Source organism: Lipophrys pholis (genome assembly GCF_963383615.2).
Source record: "Lipophrys pholis genome assembly, chromosome: 1".
Lineage (NCBI taxonomy): Eukaryota > Metazoa > Chordata > Actinopteri > Blenniiformes > Blenniidae > Lipophrys > Lipophrys pholis.
Window position 1 is genome coordinate 42,944,955 of NC_137635.1, and position 20,043 is coordinate 42,964,997.

General features: G+C 39.2%; 1 protein-coding gene across 1 annotated transcript in view; it reads left to right on the forward strand.

Moving 5' to 3' along the window:
* The window catches only part of myo10 (myosin X), a 106,533-nt gene that overhangs the window by 61,507 nt on the left and 24,983 nt on the right, over positions 1–20,043 (forward strand). Inside the window, exons 5-19 of the mRNA XM_080466369.1 lie at positions 6,946–7,080; positions 7,160–7,284; positions 7,618–7,631; positions 7,816–7,900; positions 8,078–8,181; positions 8,893–9,022; positions 9,545–9,663; positions 11,169–11,315; positions 11,831–11,931; positions 12,851–12,917; positions 13,063–13,155; positions 13,747–13,815; positions 14,009–14,091; positions 14,408–14,516; positions 15,529–15,609. Coding sequence (XP_080322495.1) covers positions 6,946–7,080; positions 7,160–7,284; positions 7,618–7,631; positions 7,816–7,900; positions 8,078–8,181; positions 8,893–9,022; positions 9,545–9,663; positions 11,169–11,315; positions 11,831–11,931; positions 12,851–12,917; positions 13,063–13,155; positions 13,747–13,815; positions 14,009–14,091; positions 14,408–14,516; positions 15,529–15,609 — 1,462 coding nt within the window. The remainder of the gene's footprint in view (positions 1–6,945; positions 7,081–7,159; positions 7,285–7,617; positions 7,632–7,815; positions 7,901–8,077; positions 8,182–8,892; positions 9,023–9,544; positions 9,664–11,168; positions 11,316–11,830; positions 11,932–12,850; positions 12,918–13,062; positions 13,156–13,746; positions 13,816–14,008; positions 14,092–14,407; positions 14,517–15,528; positions 15,610–20,043) is intronic.

Sequence of the window (20,043 nt, forward strand, 5' to 3'; positions counted from 1 at the left end):
AGCCATAAATGTTTGACGTGACTTCATGGCTTTACTTGACTTTAAATTGAAATTTCTCCTGTGCGGTCTTCGCCAGCCAAGCAATAACTTTCAGAAGCCTGGTAGATTTCATTGAATCCATAACTTATATTACATATCATGTTTCTTGGAAGTACAGGTTAGCCTTACAAAAAATGTTTCATAAATCAAATGGAATCATTATATATAATATACTTACCTGATGAAATTGGAAATGTCACCACTTTCACAATAAACTATGATTCAGCTGAGCTCAAGTGGTTCTTTGGCGACACAGAAAAGCTCCAGACTACAAGTTACACACTGGTTCTTTATAGACCTTATTCATATTATGTGAATGATAATAACATCTGAACACAATAAATTAGTTGGCCAAAATGTGATTTCAGTCAAGAACGGCATCATTGTAGAGAAAGTATGACACACGAACAAATTCAAGTGGAAGCAGATCTGACAAGGTCATTGTCAGGATGAGCTCTTTTCTCCCACGGTGGGATTGCAGTGTCTCTGGGTAAACAATGTCAAACTGGCCTGAGTGTGGCAGCAGCTGTCCTTCTGTACAGGGTATTAGACAAATGTTTGGTCGTGCATTGCTTCGTGATGTGCTCATATTATGCTTATATGTACCTATTATTTCCCACAAAGCCTCAGACGATTGTATCATAATTTATTTTCTATAATAGTTCAGATTTTATAGCTGGTAGTTGAAGGTTACCTGGCTTATGTTGTGTAGGAAATAGCCTATGTTTAATTAAACTGTCAAGTCCTTAAGATGTAAGCAAAACCCACCGCCGACAACCCAGCAGCACGTCCCTGACCTCTTGACTCCAGAGGTGGGTGTGAGGTCAAACCCAATAGTCTCCAGCCATGTTAATTACTCAGGCATCTGGGGGTCAGACAAGCCACGCAGCAGAGCCTCGCAAAAACATACCTGAGAAGCTTTCAGTTGTTGGATGCATTTTCAGAAGCAAATTCAGACTGCGACAATAACGGTATCTGATCATAGAAAATAAAGAGTTAATAAGCAGTGCTTATGGGCAGACGGCTGTCTGATGATGACAATGATGTGTTGAGTTAAGATCTGTCTTGATTTACCATGACAGTGTGGCTCGTGCCCATTGTCCTGGTCATCTTCTCACTTGTCCATTTGAAGTTTTAAACTTTTCTTTCTTTTTAGTGCCTTTTTTTTAGTTACCATCCGGTCTGAAAGGGTTTTTTCATGCCTGAAGATAGCAGAGGAACCTTAAAGGCTACGTTTCTTTTTGTTGATTAAAAATACATTTTAACTGTTATGAAATAAGCAACATATAAACAAAGCACAGTGTGATGGAATATTTTCTTGTATTAATAATGTTCCTTGGATATTAATCGTACACTGGAAATTGCCAGGCTGCTCTGGTTGGATATAGCATTTCAACAAGCAGCTTCTGATGGTTAAATATATACATTGAGCTTTGTTTTCTCTTCTAGATTTCAAGACTTTCACGTGTGCAACCCACATACTAAACTCTGCTGCTCATCCCACAAATGCATGTTCTTTACAATACTCACATCATTTAAAATGATTTCAAACAGGAGAAGATTCATTACTAGAAAACTTCATTACAACAAAAAATGGGCCATGTTTCTATAATGGTGATGCTTTAGGTGTGTCTCTTTACCTATATATTTTATTAAAGACATATATTTGAAAAGACAGAAGCTGAGTCAATAAACTTGTCTTTATATGATAGAGCTGATAGATTGATGATATTGCAACCACAAGCCCTCATAGTCGAAGGAATGTCTTTACTTTGTTTAACTGCTGCAGAGAAGCTTGATAGTCTTCAGGCATGCATTCATCCTAATCAATGATTCAAAGTTTAATCTGCTTTCTTTTTTTTCCAAATGTATACGTTTTTAGTTTGGTGTAATCTCTACTTTGTGCAGTGAGAAAGTTCACTGCTTTTCAGGAGCCCAGCGGCACATGAAATGATACGTGTTGATGGATTTAACGCTCTTTCACCGAGTTTCACTTGTAGTCTCAGTTTCTCCTCCACTCAGGGTTTTTCTCTCCGATCCTGCTGCTTTCTCTTTCTGCACAAAGAGCCTGGGTGAGGCCCAGAGCTGTGCGGGCAGTTTATCCAACACGTTCAATCACTCGACTCCTTCCTTTTTGCCTGTTGGGCTTTTTTTTCCTTTCCTTTTTTTTTTTTTTACCTTGGGTGGCAATAGCATGTTTAGAGCCAGGGATTAATACAAAGGTGCTGCAGTGCTCTTATTTAGCTCCGTCTGTCTGTGTGTGTGTGTGTGTGTGTGTGTGTGTGTGTGTGTGTGTGTGTGTGTGTGTGTGTGTGTGTGTGTGTGTGTGTGTGTGTGTGTGTGTGTGTGTGTGTGTGTGTGTGTGTGTGTGTGTGTGTGTGTGTGTGTGTGTGTGTGTGTGTGTGTGTGTGTGTCGTAGTTGGGGTAAGTTGGCATGGTTCCAAAGGTCTTTTAAATGAGTTACATTTAACAGGTCCTTTCAGATTTGTTCTTCTTTATAGGCTGAACTATTCAAATGAGTTACACGGCTGAAATCCTTTTAAAGCTTTAATCCTGTGAAGACATTTGCCCAACTGCTAGACAGGAGCACCGGTGAGATGTGTTGCTTCATTTGAATTGACGTATTGTACAAAGTTGGAGTCAAAGAACTTGTCCTGAATCTAAAGTCTCGCCTTTCAGCTAATGAATTTTATTTATTTTACCATCCATCTGCTAAATGTGCCATTTTGCTTTATCGTACTGGCATAATTGAGTGTTTTTATTTCGAGACAACTTAAAAGTTGTAATAGTAACATTGAGAATGAAAATGTACCTATCTGAGCTTTAACAAAGGATAAAAAGCTCTACATATGTACAGAATTAGATATAATATACATAAAGCACAGAACTCTTCGACACTGAGGTAGATTATATTAATGAATATTTAATGGTGACTATTTTTGTCAAAGAGGATAATCGTTGTCTGGACTTAATCAGAAGAGTCATTCAATGTACTTTCACAGAAATCTGTATATTTACTATTGCCATGCTGGTGCAGCTAGTATGACACCGTGTATGTCGTTTTCAAGCGTACTGATTGGCAAAGACATTGAGAGAGTGTGTTTTGAGTGCTCCCTTGCGGGGTCACCACAGTAGATAATGTGGCCTGTAAATTTGATTTTGCACAAGTTTCACACCGGATGCCTTTCCTGAAGCAACCTGAGAAGTTGGGGGTCAGAGGTCTTGCTCGGGGACCCACAACAGTGACTTTTCGGCACTGGGAGCCTGGAGGGACTAATGAAAAGCATTTTCAGCCTCTTACTGTGTATACCTGCATAAATATATTGGTTGTATTACTATCAAAATAGGAAGCAGGAAGGTGAATCGAATCATAGTTTAAATTTACAGATTCAATACCAGTAACTCCTTTCGTGTTCTTAGTTGTATCTGATAACTACTCCAGTGAGTCATAATATGTCATAATATTTTTGACCGTGCTGCAAACAGCAGCTTTCAAGAAGCTGATGACTAAAACCATAAATGGCTGTTCACGGTTTTCTCTGATTTCCTGTTCTCATGTGGACCGTTTACACCATAGAGCAACATGTCATAATATCTGTCTTCATGTGCTGCACGCTCACATCTCAAGCTATGACCAGACGTCCCGAGAGTTTACATTATCTCCAGCCCTGGTCTCTGTCCGTCAGGACTATGCCACTGACTTTAGGGATGTAACCTTTCAGAATGCGTGGATGATGCATGACAGTCAAGTTCATCTTTATTTATACAAGTCGACTAAAACAAGCAGCGCTTCCTAAAGCGACCCCCAAAAGACAAATTGAGGATGGAGTTGGAGACTGGTCACCGCAGCAGAATTAGGTTTTTAGAAGCAGCGAGATATAAAGCCAAGTGAGTGTGTATTTGACCTGTGATGGACTGGTGACCTGTAGCCTGCATTCACTCATAGTGAGATCAGCTCCTCGCACTGTAACCCTGCTTACATATTTTATTTCAACTTGTGTTTGGGTTTGCTGCTTTCATGAATACAATATGTTGTATTTCAGCTGTGTTTTTGTATTTTCTACCCTTTTTCAGTTTTGTCAAATAAGAAACATTTTTGTGCATAAGGAGTTTTGAGACCCTCCAGGCATCTGACAATAGCTCTTCCATCTGTAAAAGAAAAAAGTCCTCCAGTTGCCTCTAGAGCTGCAGCTTATGCCCCCCGAGTTGTCAAGCTGACTATCCAGCACGAAGCGCTGGGATAACTCGCAGAGGAGCCACCCAGCTATTATCTAAATGAAGAGTTTTGCTCCTGAATTAAATCACATGTACCTTCATAAAATGTTGACATCTGCGTAAGCAACACTCATCTGCGAGAAAGACCCGGCAATTAAAGCACCACATGCAGGATGTTAAAACATGCCGCAGTGTGTCCTGGTAGCTAGAATAGGAAAACCAACTCACAGACACTGATCTGGTAACAGAAAGCAAAGAGACTGAACCTTCTAATGATAAAAAAAAAGATACTTCTTCAGAATACTTTATTAAGATTTATTTGTCCAAAAATGGTCAAAACAGAAGTTGTTATTGTTTTGGGGTTTTTTGTTGGGTTTTTTTTTGGAATGGTCGTGTTGTAGCAATGTGATTTTTGTGGTCATTTTTAATTTTTTTTGTCTTGAGTTGCTCTTGGTGTCTGAACAAAGGGTCTCCAGGTTGATCATTAACATGACCTACCTCGCACTGTGTGCTTGTGGGTTGCCAGGTTCATGCTAAATGCCGCTGAGAGTTGTGTAAGGGGCGTCAACAGACCTCACGCTGAGTCAGTCTCAATCCGGCAGTGAAAGATTTCAACTGGGGAGTGTGCTGTGGAAATTCTAAATACTTCTTAGATACTACTCTAGATTCTTGTGGATTCTTTAACATCACTAATACACACGAAGATTTTCTCAAAGCTCTCAAAATCTAATGTTTTGTGTTCATCTCGGTCGGTGAAGCAAACCTTAATCAAGGCAAATTTTCAAGTATTTAAGAGATTTGAAGGAAAGCCCTTTTTAAAAGTATATACAGGCACAGAATCCAGGCACAGTCCTCTTCCAGATCCTGCATGAGGCGATCAGTATGGTAAACACTCTCCACAGTTAAAATGTCTCGGATCCCGTGTGTAAACAAAGCCTGCAGTGGGAGAGAGTGATGCAGGAAACCCGTAATTGTGGATTTAACTGCTGAAGCTTGTCAGGTGGCTTGAAAGCCAAAATCATAGCCATCACTGCAGTGAATGGAGAATGTCAGCCGTGTGTAGTGTGGGGTTTATAGTGGATGCAGCCGTAGCCTCAATAATACTGCCATTGAACTAAAGATAAGGTCTGATTTGTTTTTCTACTGTAGCAATCGTATATGAATAAACTCTGTGATGCAAGTTTAAAGAAAAATGGTTTGTTAAAATTTTGATCTGATTCCACCAATAGGAGCATCTGTCATAGTAAACATGTGTTTCTTGGTTGCAATAACCTAAAGTTGGAATATTTTAAAATATTGTTTTTGTTTTTGTTCTTTTCATTTTCAATTTAGTAAAGGAAATGCTTGAAACAATTTAAGGTTGTAAGTGTATAAATATCTTACAAAACAAAAATAACTGTAATTTTTGAGATGCCTCTGAAAACTTTCATATTGAAATGTTTCTTTGAGCAGATTTAAAGATATGAAACTGTTATCTATAAACCCCTAGAGGCTCTATTGTAACAATAAATTCAGTTGTGATTAGGCACATTTTTGACATTTGTCTCGGTAACTACCTCATTATTGTTTTGTCTTTAAAATGCTTTACATGATGTGTTTTGCGTGTTTCAGATATGAGTGCAGATTTTTAATTTCTACACACTAATCTGAATAATTTGGCCTTAATGCTACCCTGTGTGTTGATTCTCACTTTGGTCATTAAAGTTCTGTTAAAGTTCCCTAAAGTTCAGTCATGTACAGCAATCAGTAGGCAGTGTTCAGTGAGCCCTGAATGCTTCTACTCTGCCATCTAGTGGATAAATTCAAGTATATTTATCCAGAATGTGTCCTTTCAGTTGAATCTGTGCCAAATAGTAAATGGACATTAAATGTGCAGCAGACATTTGTTCAATCTAATAACCAGGACTAGGCTGCCAAAGAATAAATTAAACAGCCTGATATGAAATGATAATTTCTGTAGAAATGATTTTTCAAGGGTACAATACATTTAATAGGCTACTCCATCCATCCATCCATCTTCTTCTTTTTTTTTTTTTTTCACATTAACCGACGTTGTATTTAAGGGGAGCCAGTCCTAGCTGGTGATGGCAGGTCACCAGTCCATCAGAGGACAAACATAGTCACACACTCTCATGTTCACAATTACTAGGTAATATTAATGTTCAGTCAGCAATAGACGCATATGTTTGAATCGTGGAATGATATCAAAGTGCACATACAGTACCATGCCCGGACAGGGAAAACATGCAAACTCCACACAGGCAGGCCTGGAATGGACTCTAAACAGGGTATAATGTGTTGAGTTGCTGTGAAACAGGAGTGCTAACCTCCACACCGCCGTGCAACTCTTTAATTGATGGCATATCTTGACTTGACAACAAATACTTCAGTAGTTTGAATATTTTTCTTTTAGTTTTTGCTGCAAAGAGTGTCATCCATAAACATACAGGAATCATGATAAGCAGCCTAAAATTACATCATCAAAATTGTAAACAATGACAGGATTTGCCATTTTCACAACTAAATGCAAATACATTGCATAAAAGTTCATTAAACGTGTTATTTACATTGACATTCGTCACTGGGAGATCAGAGGTCCCTGATGCAGAAGCTTTCATCTGATGCCCTCTTGTAGAGTCTTCCTTCAGATTTTCCATGAATCTTACGGTTTTCTTTTTGTCTTTGTCTCAGCGGAGAGAGTGGAGCCGGTAAAACAGAAAGCACCAAGCTGATCCTGAAGTTCCTGTCGGCCATGAGCCAGCACTCGTTGGAGGTTTCGTCCAGAGACAAGACATCGCATGTGGAGGAGGCGCTGCTGGAGAGCAGGTGATGATTCACTCTCGCTCAACATTTTTAACGGAAAGCCAGTGAGCCTGATGATCATTTATCCATCCTCTAACCACAGCCCGATCATGGAGGCCTTTGGAAACGCCAAGACCGTCTACAACAACAACTCCAGCCGCTTCGGGAAGTTCGTCCAGCTGCATTTCAGCCAGAAGGGAAACATCCAGGGAGGCCGGATCGTTGACTGTATCCTTTCAAATCCTCCGGCACATTATTTACCGATGTATCATATTCTTTAGTTATTTACAGGTAGAAAGACATTTAAGAGGTCAAAAATAGTTGAACTCTCGCACTCATTTATGACGAGAAGCATACGTCCCTCAAAAAGCAAAATAACAAACTTAAAATGTTTGACTTTACAATACTTTGTTCCACTTTGTTCTTGTCTTATTCATGTTCAGCCAGTCTTTGTTTTCCTAATCATGAAGTATTGTATTTATTTGTTAAAAAGAGACTCTTAATATATTTTGATGCAGTCATAACTGTTGTGTGCCTTGACAGACACTTTTCTGATCACAGACCTCTTAGAAAAGGTGAGTGTCTGTCCTCCTATTTAAACTTTGTCCAAGCCTTTTTAAAGTCGTTATTTCCTAGAACATCAACATTTCAATGTGAAAGTTGACCGTATCCTTTCAAATCCTCTGTGAAAGTTACAGTTGAGTCTTGTATGTGTTTTGATGTCACTGATTGTTTTTTTGTTGTTTTTTTTTCTTTTAGAACCGAGTGGTCCGACAGAACCCCGGAGAGAGAAACTACCACATTTTCTATGCTATACTAGCAGGAAGCAACAACCAGCAGAAAGGTTAATAAAATATCACACCAGAACACAAAATTATGAAGCAGAACTTATTACAATAATGGTCTTTGTGAAGTCTTTCAGTATTGTGATCTCTAGGTAGCTACTTGTCCTTCTACAGACCAGAATAAACCGGATGGTGGCTCGAAGTCGTGATGATGTGTGAATTTCTGTGTCTTGCAGAGGCGTTCGGGTTAACTCATCCTGACAGCTATCACTACCTGAGACAGTCCAACTGCACCACCGACAAGACAATCAATGACAACGGCACTTTTCACGATGTTCTGGTACGTAAGGTGCTAAGACTGTCAAAACCATACTGTGGATTTAGATTTACAAATGCAGGCAATGCATTTTCTGGTTTCAGGTTACACACAACAATTGTTTTTGCATTAAAGTGAGGATTTCCATTTGTGCATATTTTCTATTTGGGTTGGGAGTTTTAGGTTATAATGGTGTGAAATAAAAGATTAACACCAGTTTTAATAACACTGCTATGGTTTTTGGGTTTTTTTGTTAGTTTTTTTCAAAGACAAGAAATATTTCATTTGTGAAATATAATACACAAACTGTTTATTGCAAACATTTCCATTTCTTACCTACATAAATTACTTTAATATATAGTCCTTGTGGGTCTTGGTGAATTATGCCATCTTGACATGAATCGTAGGAAGAAAATATTTTTATATTTATACTGGTCAATGTTTGCAGCTTTAAGATTTAACCCAACATTTCGCCTGTAAAATCAGCAGGTGACAACATGAAGCCGTCACACTGACATTAACATTACACATAAGGGTTACCTTCAGAGGTGACAAAAGTACACAAATCCTTACATTACATTTATTTTGGTTATCGTGAAAAGTATCCAAAGTAACAAATATTCAAGTATAGTAGAGATATTTCAATAAAATGCTTAAGTACAACAGCATAAAAATTACTAAATTACTATTTTGCTTACCATCTCTGATTTTCTTCATTGATTTCCTCGTTTCCAGAATGCCATGCGAACAATGCAGTTCACGGAGGAGAACATCAGTGAGATCTTGCGCCTCCTGGCCGGTATTCTCCACACAGGAAACATCGAGTTCATGACGGCCGGAGGGGCGCAGGTCTCCTCCAAATCAGGTTAGAGATTTTTATTACACAAGTTGTTTTTTTTTTTTTGTGTGGGTAAATGACTATTTTGACTCCGTGACCTCCTGTGTTTTGTTGTTTGGTTCACAGCTTCTTCTTTTTTGTGAATTTATTGAAATGTCTGGCCACACGTGTCACGCTGACTAAAGTAATGGAGGGCTATTGTTTCTATTAACAGGCCAAAGATGTAGGTCATCATTAATATGCTTTGATTCACGTGGCTGCATTACTTTGTGTTTCATCTGAACAGCAAGGTTACTTTACCATGAAATGCAAATGTGTATGACAGCGAAGGTTCAAGCTTAATAAATTATAAAGTGAGTTGTTGATAATCTGAGCTTGCTATATGCCAAAAGCATGATCAGCAAACAACTGTTGATTCAATAAATTCATTTAGGTTTGAAAAGGGGGTTACCAAAAGCATAATATGCTCATGTTTGCAAATTTTCCATATGAAATGGTATCAACTGTGAAATATTTCATAATGAGGTTGTGTGTTCGTAATGTCTTCAGCGCTCACCCGGACGTCCGAACTCCTCGGGCTGAACTCAGATCAGCTGGCTGAGGTTTTAACCCACCGCTCCATGATCCTCAGGGGCGAGGAGATCTCCACACCGCTCACTGTGGAGCAGGTAAGCAATCGATGCTGAAAATCCATCAGCTGTCTGGAGACACAGTTAACATACCGGGAAGGTCACTTCAACAAATTGCAAAACATGTCAAATGTAAGGAACAAACTTAAAAAACTGTTTATTTCTTACTGTCATTGTTCCTTCAGTATGTGTCCAGGACGTACATGAGGAAAGCAGATTCTCTCTCAACTTACGCCAAAGTAAAATATAGATAATATAGATATAGTAGAGGATAATAAGATAATTTATAGGTATAGGCAGAATCAGTCGATGATCAATGCAAAGAAAATCCTCTGAAGAGGAGCAGCTTAGCAGCATTAAAGTAGAACAGATGGAATGTAATTCTGTTCTATGTGCAAAACAGCTGAGGTAGACTTTCTTCGTGGAAAACTAGCAACGTAGAAGCAAAGGAGAAATGTGAACAAACGTATATACAGATAACGTTAAATCTTCTCAGCAGCAGGTGTTGAGATACTCTGATTTCTAGATCTTACCACATTGTCAAACACCAAAAACTCTGGACGTAATCTGTCCCATGATGCAGACACATTGAATGTTGGGCATGTTTAGTAAACAAACACATCTTTGGCATCAGTTCAAACTAAGAACACAAGGAACAATATTCTAATTTTAGCATGAACAAAGGCCAGTTTTGTATATTATTGATAGAACAAAACAAACCAGGTTTCCTCTTCTGCCATTGTTGCTGCTGTGCAGTGACTGCGCGTTCAGACCCTGAACTGTTTTCTCAGTCTGTAGGTAACAGGCTTCAAGTTAAAAGTAGGTTGTTCACATTTTGTCATGATCGTTCTAGTCAGACTTAGAGGTAAACAAACCATAGAGGTTCCTGTGAATGTGCACATCATCTACTATTACATTTATCCGCACATACAGAGAGAATAACAGTATAATAGTCTGACTGATCTGCTGCACACAACATAACAATACCCACCTTATATTCTATAACTGCTTCAGGCGTGCATTTGTTTCCCTCTCTCTAAGTGTCTTATTTTCAACATGTGTGTGTATGTCTGTGTTTCATTGTGTGTTTGTATGTGCCTCCATACATACAGTATTTAGGTGCAGGTATGTGTCTTTGCACATGTTTTTTTCTCTTTTAATCTTTTTATCGCTCATTTGAAAAACACATTGAGTGTTTGATTGATGCTTCTTGTTATTGTATGTCTCTCCTTCTTTGTATTCTCACTGATGCCTTTAAATAAATGCAAAATACCCCAGAATCACTATTAAATATTATTTCATATATGGCTACAATGACAGTACTTTCAATGTATCATCTCATTACATTATAAACAAAACTCCAGTTCCATTTTTTTGTCATTTTTAGTTCTGAAAACAAACAAAGCTTTTCAACCAAATAGGTGCCAATTTTACTTTAAGGAGCCAAAAAACGATAAAACATGCAACCAGTCAAGTATCTATGGTTTATATTCGGTGCATTGATTTGTGTGCCGTTACTGAATGAATGTGCCGCTCCTCTGCAGGCGGTGGACTCCAGAGACTCCATGGCCATGGCACTTTATTCTCAGTGTTTCAACTGGATCATCCGCAAGCTCAACTGCCGCATCAGGGGCAAAGAAGACTTCAAATCCATCAGCATCTTGGATATTTTTGGGTTCGAGAACTTTGAGGTGTGTTTCACTCGAAAAGAATACAAACACCAGACAGTATGCACACCAGAAGCAGAAAAGTTGTTGGGAAAGAAAATCTATGACAAACACAAACACATACATTCATGCAATTTAGAATCACCAAATATGCAAGTCTTTAGATGGTGTGAATAAATACCTGAAAAAAACTCACAGATACACAGAGAACACACAACCTGAGGAAATTCTGACCAGGAGGCGAGAATCTTAACCTATGCATCAACATGAAGCTCTAAATACAAAACAAGAATGAATAATTATCTTTGTAATAGTTTATATTTATCTGATAAGTCCAGCTTATTTTCATCACAGAAGTACACTCTGGTAAACTCCAAAAGCATGACTTTGTATTCCATCCCTTTCCCTTGTATTTAATCACATTTAAATTGTTGATAATGAAGCAGTGTACAAAGCCCAGGGCTTCATTGCCTGTCAGTTCATTAACTCTGTGTCTGTGTTTTCGGTGACTAATATCTGCCTAATGTTGTTTCCCACAGGTCAACCGCTTTGAGCAGTTCAACATCAACTATGCAAACGAGAAGCTTCAGGAATATTTTAACAAGCACATTTTCTCCCTGGAGCAACTTGAATACAACAAGTAGGTGGAGGTTGTTTACTGGAGATTTTCTGGGGATGTTTGTTCCTCCCCGGTCTGCCATGTCTTTTTTATGCTTTTACTTAACTTTGCTTACAAATGTGGTATCGTAACCATATGGCTATTTCAAGTTTGTGGATCAGGTAAATATAATCATCTTAGATTTATGGACTAATTATTTCAACTTTGTTTCAACAAATACATCTAAAACAAAAATCCCTCGCTGCTTTCTACAACTTCTAATTAACATTAAGAAGGAGTGAAAACATTAGTTTAACACAGTTGTTTCAAAACCTTTTGTAGTTCAGGCACCAAAAACATTGGCAATGTTTTGAAATGCTGAACATTTTTTGGTGTAATTATCTAAAAAAAATATTCCAAACTTTAAAGCCAGCTTTCTATTGATTTGTCAGGGAGGATTAGAGCACCAATGTTTGAGTTCTGCCAAGTTTTGGGATGTTTGTACAAAACATAATTTTCATATCCTGATTTAAAAGACGAAGAAGACTGAGGTCATCGCACTGTACCTTCACTGTATCCAAACCATATACAATTTGTACATTCGAAGCCTCTTAATCTGCTTCAATCTGTGTTTGCCCTCTGGGTTTTGTTTTCTGGGTCAAACAGCAAAACAATGCCATGTGTCTGTCTGAACCTGCTAACCTGGAGGTCCTGGTTGCTCAACCCTTGTGAATACGCCCCCAAAAAAACAACATAGAGAAATTAAACCTGCCTGCAGACATGGAGCGCACATTTAGATCATGATAACAATGTGACTATCTTCACTAGAACCTTCAAGAGGAATTCATGGGTGCAGCATGTTCCTCTTTGGATTTTCATGCCATTTTAAGATCGTTGACGTGATTTTCATTGTTTATTTTGCTCTTTCAAATACTTGGTTTCTTGCCACTGCTTCTTTCAGAGAAGGCCTGGTTTGGGTTGACATCAATTGGATGGACAATGGAGAGTGTCTGGATTTGATTGAGAAGGTATGTGGGTGATTTGTAAGCCATGCTGCATTCGACTCCAGTCAAAACAACAATTCACACTGTTATAGGTACAAGTCGACAAAAGAGATGTTTGATAAGGTTTTTGGCTGATGTGGTGATGATGAATACATCTGTGCTTTCATAGAAACTGGGTCTCCTGGCACTGATGAATGAGGAGAGCCACTTCCCCAAAGCCACCGACGACACCCTGCTGGAGAAGCTCCACAGCCAGCACTCGGTACGTCTCCTTTATAGTGTGCACTTCATCGCTCTTAGACTTCGCTGGGATGAAGATCTATATCATGTAATATAGAGTGAGAGTGACCTGTGGTGGCTATTAAAAAACACTAACTTTCTCTGGACAGAAATGATCAGTGTATACTTCATCAAAAGATGATCAATGACTGAAATTTAATGTCCAACACAGTATTGATCCTGCTCACAAAGTGATTCTGGCCAGCATCCCTGGTTTGTTCAAGCCTTTTTTTTTATTGAGGAGCAAAGGGCTTGAAATGATGAAAACACCAATGGAATGTCATAAAAATGAGGAAGAATTACATTTATATAACGACAAGCACTTTTTAATGTCTCTGATTGTTCTTTTTTTTTTTGGCTACAACATCATCAAAAGCATTGAATAGAATAATGGCCACTTAATATTTTGAATTGTTGATGAGAAACACAGCATTTTTGTCAGGTATTTTGCCATCAAATTGGTTCTGCTTCTGAGTTGTGAATTGTAATCATTTTGCGTCAGAGTTTTTTTTTGTTTGTTTGCTTTTTGTGACATTCAGAATTAGTAATGAGCATCTGACTTTCTTGGCTACAGAAAAACCCTATTTATGTGAAACCACGTGTTGCTGTGCACTACTTCGGAGTCAGACACTATGCAGGAGAGGTAAGACCAAAATAATTCTTTGTATGCATGTGCATGTGTCTGTTTTGTTATGCTGAGCGGTATTGTGTTTTTCACAGGAGCACATCCATCTATTTATAAAAGCCCCCCCACGATGAAATCACTTCCAGGTGCTGCCTTGCATTTCTTTGTTCTGCTACTGAACTCTCTGATGCGCCCTTGTGGCTTGTTGCAGGTAGTGTACGACGTTCGAGGGATGCTTGAGAAGAACCGAGACACTTTCAGAGACGACATCCTCAACATGCTGAGGGAGAGCAGGTAGCACACGAAATCTAATGGAGGATTCTACAGTGTTTGCTCACATTGAAAAAGCTTGTGATTATATACCAGAAAACATTTGTATGTATGTATGTATGTATGTATGTATGTATGTATGCACGCACGCACGCAGGGACTCTGCAGGCTTATTATAATTATACAGTCGTGGATTTGAGTATAATTTGAATATGCTTCATAATCAGTAGCACTCTAAATATCGCAGTTATGTTATGAAAGCTACATTATTTCTTAAATGTTTTCACATCAAGTGTCACTTAGTGTGAAAACGTTTAACAATTGTCCTTTCATTTGCCAGGTTGGACTTCGTCTACGATCTGTTTGAGCACGTGTTGAGCCGCAACAAACAGGACACGCTGAAGAGCACCTCCAAGCACAGACGGCCCACAGTCAGCTCGCAGTTCAAGGTAATTCCTGAGTAAACCAGGGATTTACTGTCCACATTTCACCGAAAACAATTTTTATTTATCCTACGTGAAGAAACGATACACAACAGTGGCACCTCTGGTAGAGGTAGGGAAGCTGTTATATTGGCTGTTGCATTAGGTCATTTACTTGAAGGCGGAAAACTGTTGATAACAAGTATTTCTGTACATAAGTATTGGCAGAAATATTGTTTGTATTAGCCATCAAAGGCTGCAGTGCCTGTTGTAGTTGGAGTTACTGCATCAGTTGAATTATTAATGGAAACAGGCTAGTTGGATCAGTACACTTAGCAGGTGTACTTTACTATTTGTTGTGGTTGCAGTGACGTATGCTGTACAAGTGGTAGTAGTAGAATCAGTAATACTACACGTATGCTACAAGAAGATATATTAGTGGCAGTAGAGTAGAGAAAGTTTTACTAGATTGTTTCAGCAGATATACATTTGCTACAGCAGAAGGAAGTAATTATAGCACCATCTTTTGCAATGTTGGTCATAGTATTTCTTTTAAGATACAGGAGTAGTAAATAATACTAATAATAATAATAATAGTAATAATAATAATAATAGTTGTTGTTGTTGTCTGATCATGCAACTACAATGTGAAAACAAATAAGAAAATGTGAAAAGGAAGAAATTAAGGTGAATAAATTTGAGTGGCTCAAAAATGTATATGAGTAGAAGTAGTAGAATCACTAGTAGACATGGTAGAAATTGAATAGATGTGTTAGCTCCGGTTATCGTACTCGTATAGTACTTGCAGTCATATTGCTGATTTAGAATGATATTGTAGTCATAGCAGCTGTTGCCATAATGGAAATAGTTTAAGGCACAACTTTTAAGTACTTTCCTCCATATCGTAGTACTTTCTGTATGATGTGAGAAGCGAACAGCTACTAAGATAAATGTCCAGCCTGGAGCAGAATTTATATGAGCTACAAGCGCAAGATAGGAAGTAATGGAAGTGTTTGCACCTTTTTCCGCTACCTTGCAGGGCTCTTTGCACTCCCTGATGGCGACTCTCAGCACCTCCAACCCGTTTTTCATTCGATGCATCAAACCAAATACACACAAGGTGAGTGCTGATATGTGGAAACCGTTTAACTAAACACGGGCTCTTGTCTGCACAGACAGAGCATGTCTGAATTGTTTCTCATTTAGTGATCAAACAGTCCTCCCCACCAACCAGCAGCAGACAGGAATGAGAAGTGGCTGAACCTCCTGGTGACCTTTAACCCTTGGTTGCCTAGCAACAGGCTGCTGGAGCGGAGAATGCCAGGCTGATGTACACAAATGATGATGGGTGGGCTTCGCAAATTCTTTTGTGGCTCCCTTTTACTGACAGAAGAGGGGTTTTACATAAAAATCCCTCATGTTTAAGTCACGTTATAGGAAGAAAAACCGCTGAAAACCTGCAGTGTAACGGAGGTGATCCTGGAATTGAACCGTGACTGACTTGGATTGTCAGTATTTTAAGTGGTTGTTAGTTTTGTCACACACACACAGCCAGGGTGGTAGCTGCTTTGTCAGATCACACACCATGTCAGCTGTCTTTGCCCTCATTCTTATCCTTCCTCCAGAAAGGGAGGCGCCCCCTCCAGTGAGGCAACCTTTCCACCCACAGTGTGTGGTTTCAAACAAGGTCAGCGACTGGCCAAACTCCTGTCAGGCTGTTCTTGTATTGACTAACTCGTTTGTGGAACAATTCTCACGTTGGTATCTTTATCCGTATCGGTGTGATTGCCATGTTGCGTCATTACCATCACTGCCAGGATCAGATGTGTCGAGCTGAAATTGAAACGATAAAATCGATTGCTGATGTCAGTAGGTATCGATGTTTCTTTTTTACATAAGAAAGTCTTCCTGTTTGTCGGCTGTCTGGTAGAAACTAATTGATGACTTAATTTCCTGGCTGTTACCAGACCACTGATGATGCTCATTAGGAAACTATCAATGATTCCAGTTCATTTCCATTGATTTTTTTATTTTTGAGTATATGTTTATTTTCACCAGTGCTGCTTTAACGGATATACATGTACCACTACATGAATCGTTTTATATATTATCATGTCCTCAGTATTGTTTCACTCTATTCTTTCAGCCCACAAGACATGAATTGTGTTTTAGACACCATAAAATATTCTCCAAAATCAATAAGTGGATAACTGGATTGAACCAGGCAGCATAGTTCTTTCAGTCAGACCTTTTGTTAGTTGAAATGAGTTGGAAAAGGTCATCATTCATAGAAGATCTGTAAATTTCACATGAAACCAAAAGACTTATTATAATTTTGAATTAGAATAAGTCTAGCTTCCACCTCCAAGTCCACACTGGTCAGATTTTAATATCGATGTCTTCAATACGATCATCAAAAAAAAAAATCAAGAAATCCAAGGAAAACATAATAGGTCGGTGTTGTATTCCACCTCCAGATGAGATATATAACAACAGTATGTTATGTGTTGAGGCAAGTATTTATTCAGTAATATCACATTTATTTAGACATAAAAGGAGGAGCTGGGAGCCCCAGCTGCTGCATCCACTGTGATGAAGCATGAAACAATTCACTATATAGTCGCTGCAGTGAGGGTTACATAGTCACTGTTAAGTTACCTTTGACAAAGTCCATCAATCTCAAAAATAAATAATTCATCTTCTTTAATGCTTTAGTCAGTGCAGGGGTGCTGAGGCAATCCCGGCAAACTGTGTTCGAGGGCTAAATAAAAATAGCATTTTTAATTTCACAACAGCGAGCAACAAGGCGCTATGTGTGGAAGAGTCCATGAGCTCGGATTCTTAAGTATTGTGACTCTGATGGTGGCTGTGATGCGAGCACTCTGTCCACCTCTGGTATGGACAGCTGTGACAGAGTCACATGTGGACACTCGGAGGTCTGTGACGCAGATCTAATCCATCTGTACCGCCACTGTGCGAAGGTTTGTGTTCGAGGTTTTCGGACACACACTCACAGACAGAGGACCCCTCTGTTTGACACTCACTGTGTGCGTGCCTGTGTGCGTCCCTGGGTATGAAATTTCCCCGAAATTAAAACCTTCATATACTTACAGATTTATATCCAAGCCACCAGTCTTTTTCTTTTCTTTTTTTTTTTACTCAGCATTGATTTCATGGAAATGAGATAGGGCCCAAAAATTTATCATCGATAGAATTTTTGAAACAACTGAAAGACACAAGTATTTTCCTTTCTTTTCTTTTTGTGCACACGTTTTGCAACACTGTCATAAGAGGTTCATAAATTCTGAAGCAGCTTTATTTCTGTGTGACTCATGTTTTGGATGTGTTCTTTAGTGTTAGTAGATTTTCCTGATTTGACATCTGTCTTGAATTTTCACTTTTGTTTGTTTGTTAGTTTTATTCCAGAGTATATTTTTGTGGAGTTATACATACATCTCCAGTACTGTTTGCTGAAATGGGCAGACTTTGTTTAAATAAATAAAACTTCAAAAAATAATATGCAGGTTGATTAAGAGCGAACATGGTTATGTGGTTCTCAAAGGGAAGTTTAGCAGATCAGAGTCCTTAGTTTAGTCATTGATAATTCTTCAAAAAAAAAAGCTGTTAGAGAGGGAAAAACTGAGACTATTTTTGAATGGATACATAGACGTGGAGATAAGAAGCAACATCTTGAATGTCCTCTGGGAGACCAGCTGGACAGCCAGCATGTTTTTATGAGGCGAAACACGACCGTCTGCTCTCCTCTTCATATCCAATGTTAAACAAGGCTGCCTGATGACTTCTGAGTGGAGCTTAATGTAGTCGGGGAAAGAGGTGGAGGCCTCCCCGGGGGGACAGAGGGGTGACGGAGTGATACAGCACGTGGCCCCTAAAAGCCCCCAAGAGGCGTCCCTGTCATCTGCCTGTTTGACTGAGCAGGTGTCAGACGAGAGGGGAGGAGGGAGATTGAAGGCTTATGAGGCTGGATGAGCTTTTGTGTGCACAAAGGTACGAGTAAAACCTGTAAAACAATGAATACTTGGTTCTGCAAACACCGGATGAGTCAATGTTTAAAATCTCCCATTTCAGTGTTCGAATCTTGGACACTTACATACATAAAGGGTTTTTTTGTCTTTCTTTTGGAGAAAAAACATTTTGGAAAGTGAGGAGATTACTGAAAAGCGGCTAACTCAAAGCTATTTTTACATCCTCTGATATAGCAGCGTGTTTAAAAAACCTACAAGTTCATGGGACTACCGCAGATGATAAACAGAGTCACTGTGGAAATATCAATATATTGATAAGACTACATAACAGCATGTGCTGTTGGCTTTGATTGCAGCCGGGATATACGTAAACATGCACAAACACACATGTGTTTGTACTGTACTTTTTTGATTCTACACATACTTGAAGAGACTGGGAAGTCGCTGCCAATACTTCTTACAAGTGATCTCTAATTACATCCAAAATGACCAAATATATTGAGTCATGGTGTTTTATATATTGTTTACATCTGATATGTTGTTTTATTTCAACCGTAGTTTCTTCATAACACATTTACACGTTATCTCATTCTGATTCAGTGGTGGATGCCACGGTCATTCTGTTTGGCTGAAATTCACTTTTACGCTGTGGCTTTTGGGAGTATATTGATCAAAGTCAGCCTGGGTTTTATGGCATGGCTCGGATTTGCCTCTAGCTGTTGTCACTCTCACATGTTGGCCTTTCAGTCACTGTGTTCATTGCAAAGATTGAAACAGACTCCCCAAGTGTCCTGTGGATTTTAAACTGTAGAAAATAAAGTTGTCTCCTAGATTAGATAGATCCAAAATATGTTTGCTCCAATTTTTTCTGTGGACTGTGATATTTACAGATGACTTTGTGATAAGAAAAGACAGTGGGTGGATCAGAGCTTGGGAAGGTAGAGGACCTGTGTGGTCTGTGTGAATGAGAAGGATACAAGTAGCAACGATGCAAAAAGTAGAGGTAATAAATGTGAGTGAGTTCAAGTAGTCTGGGGTCAACCATCCGGAACAATAGACAGTCTAAAAAAAGGAGATGAAGAAGCGAGCGCAGGCTGGAGGAAATGAGCGGAGGTGAGTGTCATGGCTGACTGACAGGTTTACAAGACCACGGTGAGACCTGCTATGATGCAGGGTTTGGAGACACTGGCACTGTCTACAAGACAGGAGGCTGAGCTGGAGGAGGCAGAGATGAAGATGCCGAGTTTTTCTCTGGCAGTTTGCCGGACGGACAGGATTAAAAATGGAACAGACGAGAGGGACGGCTCAGGTAGAGATAAAGCTAAACAGGCCAGGTTGAGATGAGATTGGACATGTGCTGAGGAGCGATAGAGGGGAACAAATATTCAAGATGAAGCAGCCAAGAAGGAGGAGAGGAGGAAGACCTCAGAGAAAAATCATGCTTAGAGTGAAGGAGGACATGGAAATAGCACAGGATAAAGGTGGGATGGATGCAAATGGTTTCGCTGTTTCGACCCCAGAAAGGAGCAGCCAAAAGACGAGGAAGCATAACAGCAGTCCTTGGATCT